Consider the following 12,514-nt stretch of genomic DNA (forward strand, 5'->3'; position numbering starts at 1 on the left):
AGCCTTAGATAAAGTTATAGTATCTGGGGAATTACAAACAGCTACAAATCAACCGAGTCCGCCTAGAGAGGGTGGTCCCAGATGAGTGCTTCTGAAACGGAATAGAATTTTGAGAAACTGAAATTGAAAACTGAATTTAAATAATATCTCAAGTTGAAAGCAAATTCAATATGATTCTATGAAATACAGTTCAATTAAATGTGTGCTCAAATTCAATTAAATCTGTAAAATACAATACAATTTGTGCTGGCACTGTAATAGCTCCATAGTTGGATGGAATCAGAGCTCTACTAATTCTACCTAGATTGCAGTGCAACATTGTAACATGTTATGAATCAGACCAATTGTTTCACTTGTAAAATCATGTCTCATAATAAGCCAATGGTAATCCGCAATTGTGTTTTTGGGACTATTTGTTTTCTAGAATGTCTGCAGAAAGAAAAAGACAAAAGCACAAGTTTAATTTCCCATCAAAAGTTTATTGTCCTGCATGTGTTTATAAGAAGCATATTTACATTACAACACAGGAACAAACAAGTGGGCCAAGATAAGGTTTGATCCAAAGGAAAAGAAAAACATTTTAAAAGAAAAAAAAATGTGGGTCAGTGAGTGACTTTACAAATGTATAATGGTCATACAATAATGAAAAAGGAACACATTTTTGTTTTCAATTCTTAAAAGAGGAGGCCAAAAAAAGGAAACAAAATAAACATCAGCACACCTACGTGGTTTTAAAGTCTTCAGTTATTTCCAAAACGACGGGTCGGATTTCAGCAGAACACCTTTGGATTCAAACAGGGATTTTACATTGAGGCAATATCACTTAATCGTATGACACTTCAGCCACATTTGACATGGTATTCAAACACTGACGCAAAAGCAACTGGTAGACACAGAAGTCTACCCTACTACCGTGGAGATGGACAGACACACACACACACACAGAGTCACTCACCTTACCCAATAACATTCACACAAGTAATTTCTCACCCCCTCGACAAACTCACTCACTCTGTCCTTATATCTCTCCCTGTTTGAAATCAGTCGCCAAACTATGACAGGCAGTTGGCTGTAGAGGCTGCGGGGAGGTGGGGGGAGAGGGGGGTTGTAAGGGGCAGCAGATTGACCCGTGACCCCATAACTCTTAACCCTGCAGGGGGGGTTGTCTCAGTCATCCGTGCCCTCCAGCACACTCTGGCTGAGTGCCAGGTCCCAGTAGTGTTCTGTGCCATGCTTCTTAAAATGCTCTCTGGCCATGTTCTCTGTGGGACACTGCTTGAACTTCACATCACCAAAACTCCGCTCCTTAGCCGTGCCCTAGACACAGAGACAGAGGGAGGACGAAAAGGAAGACAGGAGGGTCAGTCGGAGCAAAACCAAACCTGCACACACCTCTAACCCTGCTAGACTTGGGATCAGTTAGACTAGGCTAAATCAGGTTAGGGCTTGTTGTGTCGTCATATGATGCACTACTGTGATGCATGTTAGGCTAGATGCCTTAGGTTAGATGCCATCTGATTTTATTTTAGCTACTGTATTTTTGTGTTTATTTTAATCATGACTGTGTCTATATGATGTGTTTATTTTACCCTATAACCTGATTTCTTCCATTAGGAAATGTAGCCCTGTTACTTCTGGCAGGGGGACCACAAACGGAAATTAGCCTATGGCTATAATTGGGTACATTTTACACTGATGATATGTGCGCATTCCATTTAAGTGTTCATTAATGTACTGTGTCCCCCTTGAACAAATACATCTAAATCAAAATCAACTTGCTCACCAACAACAGGCTGAAAGCTAACATAACACAGATTGTGGGCTGTAATTTTTTTGTGTGCGTACAAATCTCCCATTGAAGCAATGTATGACGTAAGTGAAGGTTTGAGTTATGAGCATTCATAGCATATGGGGTAGTGGTGGTCTAGTGGATAGTGAGTTGGACTTCCGATCGGAAGGTTGTGAGTTCAAATCCCGCCTGAAGCCACACCACTACTAGTGTGCCCTTGAGTAAGGCACTTAGCCCTCAATTACTCCAGGGGGAATGTCCCTGTAATTCGTAATTGTAAGTCGCTTTGGATAAAAGCGTCTGCTAAATGGCAAAATTATTATTAATTATTAAATTATATCCTATTGATGGATGAAGAAGTTATTTTTTCTGAGTGGGGCAGTCCCACTCATACTTTTCATTTTTATTGACAGATACAGGAGTAGAGATTTAGACAGGAAGGATGGGTGAGAGAGAGAGAGGAGGGATGACATGCAGGATATGTCCCCGGCCGGAATCGAACCGGGGACCCTGCGGTTAAAAGGTCAACGCTTAACCCGCTACGCCAACCTAAGCGCCATTGATGGATGAAGAAGGACTGAGCTGGCAGACACTCACCTCCCACACCAGGTTGCACTTGTTGATCTTTTTGACTCCGTCCTCGTCCTCTCCCATCTCTGAAAGGGTGAGGGGTTCAGTTACAGGGTATATACAGGAATCTTGAGGTTAATTTCAATACCTTTCTAAGACTTTTTAAAGACCGTGTCAATATTTTTCCAGACCTCACCGCCACTTCGAGCTGTTACCGTTTACATCAGTGAACCTTTTAACTTAACAGTTTTAGTTTTGAGTTAAGTTACCACAACCATTGGAGCACACACACACACAGACCCACACACGGATACCCTGAGTTAAGTTACCACAACCATTGGAGCACACGCACACACAGACCCACACTCCTACCATCTCTCTTGGAGGCGGCTTCCTCCCACTTGATCCTGTGCAGCATCAGCTTTTTAAACTTCTTTTGGGACTTGGGACCTGGGAGGGCAGCACACATGGTTTAGACACGGCTAGGAGCTCAGACAACTTCAGAGACATTCACCAATTGCTACCCAACTCATTCATTGTTATGATGCTCCAGAAACGACAGTACGGCCCAATCCCAATTCATCCCTACGGCTCCGTTTTGCGCGTTCACGTGTAGGGTAGGGGTGTCCCAATTCTTGTGTTTGTGTAGGGTAGGGCGAAGGGGTAGGGCTTCTAACAGCCAGACTAGGTTCAGAGCCATGGCCCTACGTTCCAGAATGCATTGTGAATCATCTACAGGAATATATCGCTCTAGACAATGCGGAAGACAACCACAAATGTAATTACTTTTTTTGGGTTAATAAAGAATGAAAAATTATGATAACCATCGTATTATCTTGCATGATAGCGACGCATTTTGACAATTCCATGTCACCTTTCCCCCCTTTGATGGCATATAATGCCCGAAATTTAACTAATGTACAAAGTTGTTGCACTTGTTACCGTTCCTCTAATACCAGTGCAGACTGGCAGGGTATGAGCAGAGGTTTCTAGCCTACAGAGCATTGCTATTCTGGCATGAACTGGCCTGGTAATGAAGCTTTTTAATTTATTTTTTATGCCACGTTTGATCGATTGACAGGATGAAACTTGAGTAATTTGCACCACTTGAGAATTACTGACATGCGGACCTTTTCACCAGACCGTCTCACATGTGACAGCAGCTGGTGAAAGGGGGGACAAGTCTAGGGATGGACGGGTTTTCGGTTAAACCGAAAACCGGGGTTTATAAAAATAGAAACGGTTTTTTATCAAAACCGTCTGAACCGTTTATTTTTTTATTTTTTTTTAAGAATAAAATAGAATAAGAATAAAACTGGAACATGTCACATGTTTGTCGTGTGTGAAAATAACAATGATACAGTCTGAATCTGCCGCGCAATGAGTGAGAGGTTTGGTCAGTTGTGAAGAATAACTGAGGATTAATATCTAATTGGGATTATATTTAAGGGTAACGAATCACTCTATGGGAAAGATAGTTGCCTTCAGTTATTGGTAGATAGGAAAGTTTTTTTACAATTACTCGCTTACATTTAATAAGATCATTTTCGCTGCTCTCTGTAAAGCGCACCACACTTTTGTGAGAAATGCGCTATAGAAATAAAATGTGATTTGATTTGATATCAATCAATCAAACTTTATTTATGTTCTATAGCACAAATCATGCATTGAATGTAACTCCAAGTGCAGTATTTACTAAACCACAATATAATAAAACAAGAGCTATACGGATCAAGAGTGTTTGTGCACAGCGCCACTGTGCGTGAAGGCGCTACTGAAAGTGATGACAGAACGCATGTCTCAGAAGATACGCGGTCACTTAGTGACGCAAAGGTAGTTCTGTATTTATCTCTATCTGTATTAGTACATTTATTTTGAAAGCTCTATTTTGACAGCTCTACCATGGGCACTTTTATTTTGATGGGGCATTCTTTGTTGATTGACTTACGACAGTTCAGGACGAGTCAGTCTCGCGGCATGTGGTTTTTATGAAAAGCTTTAAGTATGTTCACTGCATAATTCTAAGTCTAATATTTCAGTGATTATTGAGCAGTATTCAAATATTTAAATACATTGAGCAGCAGCTGAAACTTTGTCTAAGAACCAAGATATTGAGAAAGCAGTTCATTCAATGAAGAAGCTGTGTTGCGACTGTGCTTACGGTGTTTTAATGGTGTTCGACATGAGTGTATTGTAGCAGTAGGGCTCAATTATTTGAAATTGGTGCTCTTTTGTTTTCTACTTTTTATAAAAAAAATTGGTGTATTTTTCGGTTAACCGGAAAACCCCGGTTTTACTCTCTGACGGTTTTTCGGTTTCAATAATTGGAAACCGTCCATCCCTAGACAAGTCAGCAACTGACAAAATGTTCAGACTATTATTCTGAAAAATGTAACTCACCGAATCCATTGCATTATTTTGGCTTGACTCAATAATAAATGAAATAAATTATTTCTTTCAAATCACCTTTAAAAGCACATTGATTCAGAACACATTGTTTAACTGAATTGAATTGAATTAAATTGAAATTCAATGACACTCACTAGTCAAGGCAAAATATTGCAATGCAACGGATTCTGTGAGTTAAGAAGTCGGTTTGGTCGGTTGCCGATTTGTTCCCCCCTTTCACCTCCTGCCGTCAAATATTGTTTCAATCTTTTGACAGTTTTTCTCCTTTGCTCACCTCCCTCCACCACCACGATGTTGACGTCTCTGTGCAGCACCACGGTGCCTGTCAGGTACAGCTGGTTGGCGTTGGCCTCAACCTTAAACTTCTTAGCAGGGTTATACATGTTACGGATCCTGAGTGGAGAGAGGAGTGGAGTGAGACAGAGACTCGTATGTACACATTGTAATAGAATTACTCACGCGCACACACACACACACACACACACACACACACCTGTAGACTGCGATGTGAACGCCTAGTGTCAGGTCCTCTTTGAGCTTCTTGACATTCTTCTCTTTCCTCTGCTCTGAGGTAAGCTTACGGGCCGCATTCGCCTCCTCGTGGGCTCTGAGGAGAGAGGGAATACCATGGATAAGAGACACCATAGTATACGTGTGTGGACAAAGATTATGAGGATGATTATAGAAGGTGTGACAGGGGGAACAGACATATCAGGAGAGAATGAAAGGAGAGAAAAACAAACTAGGTGGAAAATAGGAGAAATAGTGGAAGTTAATGTGAGAGTGGGTGACAGGCTGAGGGAGGTGGAGTAACTCACTTCTGTCTCTTGGCCATCTGTGCTCTGACATGGGCCTCCACCTTGGTGGGGTCCTGGACCGCTTCCGTACCCAGCACTCTCATCAGGTTAGAGATACGCACTAGAGGGGCGCAGAGGAGGGAGAACATTTTTTTGCATGAGTGTTGTGTGTGCCAATACAGGGTATATACAGGAATCTTGAGGTTAATTTCAATACCTTTCTAAGACTTTTTAAAGACCTTTTTTCCAGACCTCACCGCCACTTCGAGCTGTAACCGTTGACATCAGTGACACCTTTAACTTAACAGTTTTAGTTTGCGATAGACTAGACCACTATCATACAACAGAATTTCTGGTTCATCTCAGTTTTTTAATAAAACGAATAAATTCACTAACTTTTACTAAGTTTTTAGGACTCAAACTCTTTGGACAGAGTCTAATTCAGAAAAATACCAACAAAATTCAAGACTTAATAAAATCGTGATAAGACTTTTTAATACTTATTAAGGGTCTTGATTTTTCCAAAATTGATTTATCAACTTTTAATACTTTTCAAGACACCGCGGATACCCTGATGAGTGTTGTGTGTCTTCGTGTCCTACCTTTGGGTTCTGGCGGGGGCATGAGTCCCAGCCGGACCTTCTCCTGCAACTCTTTCTGGCCCTCCCTGCGAGTTTGTCGCCTCAACTTCTTCTGTTCCTTCTTAGTCAGATACACCCCCAGAGTCACACCCGCCACGTCTGTGTCCACTGGAGAGAGGAAACACAAATACAAGCAAAGGGAAGGTTAACACGACTTATCAAATGTGGGTGTCAAAGACAATGTTAAGTGGTCAGTGTGGCCAGGAGGTGTGTGTGTGTGTGATTACCTGGGGCACTGATCTGTGCAGGATGCTCCACCAGGTTTGTGACCCCAAACAACTCGATCTCCTGAAACTTTATCTCTGCGGATCTAAAAAAGGATATGGTATTAACCACAAACATTTAAGACAACAATATTCAAGTCAGAACAATTGGAGCCAACATGGGGGATAGTTTCTGAGTTCTGTGTGACATGTCTCCCCCAAAGAATCTAAGAGTTGTGCTGCACCACGCTGTGAACTTGGCGGTACCACTAATGTAAACATTTCAAGGCAAATTAATCTATATTTAGTAATGATAGTTACTCTGTGATTGTCAAAAACATCATTGTAAGTCCTCAGTTCATTCAGCGTTTTCAGCTGTATTTCTGTATTTGCGAATCGGATTTTGATCCAGCGTCAAGTTGTTCAAAAACTCCCAGGGAGAACCCTGATGTCTCTGGATCTGAATGATGTCTCTTACAGGTCTATGTTGGAGGGCAGGATGTAGGAGTCCCACCACTCGATGTTGGGCACCACCCTCTCTCCCATCTCCTTCTTGGGGGCGATCAGGGCCAGCTTAGTGGACGCCTGGATACCTGTCTTCTTAGCTGCTTGGGCTATCTCTGTCTGTAACTTCTCCAACTGGGCCTGTGAGAGATAGACAGACAGACAGACAAATGTTAGAATGCACGTCTCTCGATATTTACTGATATGAATGAGTTATATAGTATAGAGAGTTGAGGCGAGGGCTTGGGGAGAGGTCAGGGGTGAAAGGTCAGAGTAGTTTGTACCTTGGTTCTGATTCTCTGGGCAATTTTCTCAAAGCGACCCTGCTCGTGGAACTTGAAGCCCTTACGTGGCCGCTGGGCCGGCGTTAGAGCAACGCGCTGGTCGAAGTAGGAGGTGGACTCCAGGTCCTCCCCTGGCTTCTCCTTCAGCTGCTGACGGAATTGCTCTCTCTTCACTGCCCGGATATTGGCTAGAGAGAGACAAAGAGAGAGATGGTGTCCAGAGAGGCAATGGTTCTCTCTTTTTGGAAATAGGTATGCCATGTGTGAGAAGGGAAGAGAGCTGGATGATGAGGAGGAGGTGAAGAGAGGTTAGCATGTGTACCTTTCAATGTAGGCATGCGGTGTGTGAGCTCCACCTCGTTGCCACTGGCGTCCACGGTTCGGCCCATGTCATCTAGGATCAGAGGGGTCGGCTTGTTCACCTCCTTTACCTCCACCTTCCTACACAAACACACACACACACACACACACTTAGTTTTCTATTTAAACTTCATAAGATTTGAGGTGGTTGGCAACAAAGCTGGATAGGGGTGTCCGTCTTGCCTGTACAAGTATGTACGAGTATGTGTGTGGAATACTTACGGTGGAGCAATGCCCATGGCATGTAGGTTGGCCAGTGCCACCAGGTTATGTGATCCTGCGTGTCCCAGTGCTCCCAGTATGCCAGGCTTCATGGCGAGCTGGGACTGGATGCGAGCTTGCAGCTCGGCAGCCTTGCGGGCCTTCTCTATAGCGTCATTCATAAAGGTGGCAGCCTGGGATGGGGGGATGGACTGGCCTGAACCCGATGAGGGGGCAGGGGGCGGGGGGAGGAGCCGGGAGGCAGGAGGGGGGTCTGACAGGAGCTGGGGGGCGGGCAAGGACATCCTCTGAAAGAAATGTGAGGGGAGGGGGAGGTGTTATGTTTATTCATTACTGCAGTGGCTGGACCCTATACACCTCAAGACAGAAAGGAGAAAGTTTCTCTCACCGGCATGGCTGGGGTGGAGCTCAGCTGTTTCTTTCTTTCCTCTATCTGTCTCGTTGCTGCCTCCATCATCTGTTTGATCTGAGGACAGAGAGAGAAGGAGGGGCGGGGGGAGCATGTTTTTATCAATTAATTCAACATTCTTTTGGGTCTAGACATAAGACACCCTTTACCTAACTAGTAGCTAGTGAGTTAGCTATAGGTGATAGCAGATCTAGGTCTGTGTGTGACAGAGAGAGAATGAGAGTATGTACCTGGATATAGGTGAGTGTGTATGCGTACCTGGATCTTGGTGAGCATTCCGGGGCTCTCAGCGGGCGGTGCAGGTATGACCTCTGGCTCCTCCACTTCCTCGAAGCGGGGCACACGTTTCCTCTTCACTGGCGCGCCATCACCCACCTCTGGGAGCTCTCGCCCTACACCTGCCTCTGCATCATCCCCAAACACATCCTGACCAGCCAAGCAATCAATCAATCAATCAATATCAGTCCACTCCTCATAAAAATCATCAACAACAGACCATTAAGATTCTTGTAACCACCTAGCTAAGTTTTAAGACTTAGACTGACTGCATGAGCTATTTATATTTATATAACTTAACTGTGTACTTGTACTCTAATAAACACTATGCAATAACATATTTGATGACAAACAATTTCATAAGCATCTCAATTACCTTCAGGTCTCTCTTGCGGTTCCTCTCCCCGGCTCCTTTGTTGCCACGGGACAGGCGGCTTTCCTCCAACGCTTCAAAGAGTCTCTCCACAAAACCCCCCGCCGACTCATCCAGAAAAGGACGCAGTTGGTCTGAGGGGGTAAAGGGTGAGATTAAAGGGTCAAAGACCAACATCCAAAGGAGTGTTTACACACAACACTGATGTCTGGCTGGCTTGGGCCTCCTTACTTTGGAAAAACGCAGAAAGAGACAGGCATACATGTCATGTGTTTAAGTAAGCAAACACACACACACACACTCTCTCCCTTTTGTCCATCATCACACACATAAGATACAGACCTGTGGTCTTCCTCTTGTCCAGGCCCTTGCCCACACAGTGCAGCGCCGCCGTGACCACGGTGGGCTCGGAGAAACCCAGCACTTTCTTCACGGTGCGCTCCACCCATGGCCTCAGCTCCTCCACCTCCCGTTTAGGAAGAGACATCCTCTAAAAACACACACACAAACTTTAAATGAATGTGCAATAACACTATGTGCAATATGACAACCCTTGTGTACAGAAGGTTCAGAGATAGGAAATGTTAGAATAGGTATAGCATAGCATAGAGTACAGCACAGTGTTTTATTTGTATTGTATAGTAGTGTATAGTGGATAGTGTACATAGCCTTTATTTATGTAAACCAGCTCTTTTCCCTTCTTGTTTTTAGTATGTTTTTCCTAGCACCAGGGGAGCCCCCCCTCCCAAATTTCGTTGTATGCTACCTGTACTGTACTAATGACAATAAAGACCATTCACATTCACAAAGACGCATTCAATTATCCAATCAGGAACGGTTTTAGCTGAGATGTAAACAAATCACAGATATAATTGGTCAACGTGTCTCGCTCTAGCCTGTATGTATTAACCTCGTGTCCCTGTATAGACACATGTTAAAGCTCTGGTCGCACTAGTGTCGCACTAAACTCGCAGTGTTGCAGAGTTCTGACGCGGCTACTGTCACACATGACAGGACTCTTATGTTTCAGCCCATTCTCGACGAGCTATGCTGTGTATAATTAGGCAGGCTTGGCTAGCTTGCTCAGTTGGTTAAAGTTGATCAAACCAAGCCAAGTTAGCCTAGCACAAAACCCAGTCGCTAACGTTTATTGTTTGGTTAGCAATTGCTTATTATTTGTCCACCCACGGCCTTGCTGGCTAACTTAGGAGTTAGGTGTTTTACATTTCACTTAATCTGTACCCCCCATCTGTCCCCTCAACTCCTGATGTTAGCTTAGCTTAGCATGCAGCCACTCATTTCCCTGTGATGCTAGCTAAGCTATGTTAGCGAAAACAACAAGAACAGTAAGATGAGTTCAACTACTTACCAAGCAGACGGTTTCGTCGTCAATAGGAAAGACCAGTTGACTTTATGACTTATATTCTAAAACACAGAGACGTTCAGAGATGGTATAAAAGGCATAAGGAGTTATTGTCGCTGTTCTTGTTATTTACAAACTTTTCTGTCACAGCGCGGCGTTGACACAACGTTCTAGAATTAGACGGCCGGAAACAGGAAACGCAGGAAAAGGGTTTCTTCTTCTTCGGCGAGGGGTTACATGCAGAACTCAAAAGCATATTTTCTCATTGGTTCCATCTATCTGTTTTTGTTTATTCATAAAGCAGGGGTGGGCAATTAATTTTCACAATGGACCACATGAGAAACCGGGTCTATTGTGGAGGGCCAGACCAGTAGGCTGAACTTAATTCTGCTCAATATTACTTTTATCGCTTTATAAAAAGCAGTAAATGATATGGTTTTGACTAGCTGCTACTGGTAAGAATACTCAGTATTCCGCTCAGTGGTGTGCCGTCAGGGCCAGCAAGGCCTTCTCTGCTGGCCTAAACATCATCAGAATATACATTTTATTTTAATATATTTTTTCCACAAATGTATTAATGATTCCCCATAGTCTATTCTCTTTTGATTGATTGATTGAAAACTTTATTAGAAGATTTGCAGAAGTAGGTACATGAAAGTACATATTACATACAAGGTCAACTAACAGGATAAAAACCCAAGAAAGCCACTGGCTTATTTCAATTGGGGTCCTTGATTCTCAATTCATCGTTACATGTAAGACAGACAAAAAAGCTAGTACTATCTACAAGATAATACAGACAAATAACTATTACTATCTACAAGATAAACACACATCCATCATGGGAAGAACAATACAACAAAACATAAGGTATGTACAGCGGGTAGGACAGGTGGGGACATACACCACAGGTGGGGGCGGGGGACAAAACACAAAGTATGTACAGTGGGTAGTTCGGGTCTTTTAATCTGATTTTTGATTTAGAGGGTCCAGTTACGGATTGCAGCCTCCTGTAAATGTTTTTTGAGAGTGGTTTTGAAGGTGGGCAGTGTTTTGCACTCCTTTAAGATTATAGGAAGGGCGTTCCACATTTTTACTGCATAGTTTGCAAACGAGTTTAACCCCTTGTTTGTGGTGCAACGCGGTTGAACGTGGTTCGTGGAGCTTCCTCTGGTGTTGTATGTGTGGACGTTGTTCACTTTTTGGAAGTATGTTGACAGGTACTTGGGTGTCTTTGTGGTGTAGCGTATCTTGAAGACCAGGCCCAGTGCAAGCTGCTGCACTCTGTCAACTACTCGTAGCCAATCAAGGCTCAAAAAATGAGCAGCGGTTAGATGTGTCCTAGGGTTGAGGCCTAGCAGAAGCCTAACCAGTTTATTTTGGGCTGTCTGGAGTCTTGTTTTATGGGCCTTTGTGGTTCTATAGTACCATGATGTTACGGCATAGTCGAAGTGACATTGAATGAGAGCTCCTGATAGGGTCCTCAGTGTGTTTTTACTGACAAGTGAGGATATCCTGTACAAGAATCTAGTTCTATGGTTCACTTTTTTGATTACTTTTGCTGCCATTTTATCTCCGGAAAGATTTGCCTCTAAGATGGAGCCCAGGTATGTAATATCCTCTTTTCTTGTGATATTAATGTTACCCACTTTTATTTTAAAATTTTCAGCCTTTCTGAGTTTAGATGGGGATCCGTATAGGATGGTTTCAGTTTTACCTAGGTGTATTGATAGTTTATTGTCAGCTAGCCAGATGCAGATTCTACTCAGTTCAGTGCTTAGCGCTTTTTCCACCTGCAATATGTCCCTGTCAGAGACCAGCAGAGCCGAGTCATCCGCGAACAGGAACAAATTGCAATCACATGCTGATGACATGTCATTCACATATATTAGGAACAGTAAAGGTCCCAAAATGCTTCCTTGTGGAACGCCGCAGGTCACTGGGAGGGGGGGGGACAGTGTTCCGTTCACACTAACCACCTGTTCCCTCCCCTCTAAGTAGGATTGCATCCAGCTCACCGATGTTCTATCGAACCCAATTGCTTTCAGTTTATCTAACAATATGTGGTGATCTACTGTGTCGAAGGCCTTCTGGAGGTCCAGCATGACCATGCCGCAGTACTTGCCCGAGTCCACCTCATGGTTGATGTGGTCGTTCAAATAGAGAAGGCATGTGTCAGTGGAATGGGATGTTCTGAATCCTGATTGAAATTCATACATCAGCTTTTTTTCGGTAAGGTACCTATCGACCTGTTCATAAACTATTTTTTCCATAAGTTTCGAGATGGAATTAAGAATAGAAACAGGTCGGTAGT

General features: G+C 43.4%; 1 protein-coding gene across 1 annotated transcript; it reads right to left on the reverse strand.

The window, feature by feature from the left end:
• Nucleotides 1-482: 482 nt before the first annotated feature.
• On the reverse strand, nucleotides 483-10,335 carry prpf3 (PRP3 pre-mRNA processing factor 3 homolog (yeast)). The gene is made up of 17 exons (XM_080540308.1): nucleotides 10,207-10,335; nucleotides 9,180-9,327; nucleotides 8,841-8,971; nucleotides 8,447-8,614; nucleotides 8,168-8,245; nucleotides 7,780-8,066; nucleotides 7,520-7,638; nucleotides 7,198-7,385; nucleotides 6,888-7,054; nucleotides 6,434-6,516; nucleotides 6,168-6,314; nucleotides 5,587-5,686; nucleotides 5,262-5,375; nucleotides 5,043-5,161; nucleotides 2,732-2,809; nucleotides 2,387-2,445; nucleotides 483-1,317 (listed from the first exon to the last, which is right to left on the reverse strand). The coding sequence occupies exons 2-17, from the start codon at nucleotides 9,322-9,324 to the stop codon at nucleotides 1,168-1,170; spliced, it is 2,133 nt and encodes a 710-aa protein (XP_080396434.1). The 5' UTR covers nucleotides 9,325-9,327; nucleotides 10,207-10,335; the 3' UTR covers nucleotides 483-1,167.
• Nucleotides 10,336-12,514: the final 2,179 nt, after the last annotated feature.

Source organism: Nansenia antarctica (genome assembly GCF_963989245.1).
Source record: "Nansenia antarctica genome assembly, chromosome: 10".
NCBI lineage: Eukaryota > Metazoa > Chordata > Actinopteri > Argentiniformes > Microstomatidae > Nansenia > Nansenia antarctica.

What these genes read in the sequence shown, in the direction of transcription:
- prpf3 (XM_080540308.1), bottom strand. Translation starts at nt 9,324, where the DNA reads ATGTCTCTTCCTAAACGGGAGGTGGAGGAGCTGAGGCCATGGGTGGAG. An exon ending in GCCATGGGCATTGCTCCACC is followed by an intron (nt 7,639 to 7,779) that starts GTAAGTATTCCA and finishes GTGTTTGTGTAG; the next exon opens with GAAGGTGGAGGTAAAGGAGG. An exon ending in AGCCGCCTCCAAGAGAGATG is followed by an intron (nt 2,446 to 2,731) that starts GTAGGAGTGTGG and finishes TCACCCTTTCAG; the next exon opens with AGATGGGAGAGGACGAGGAC.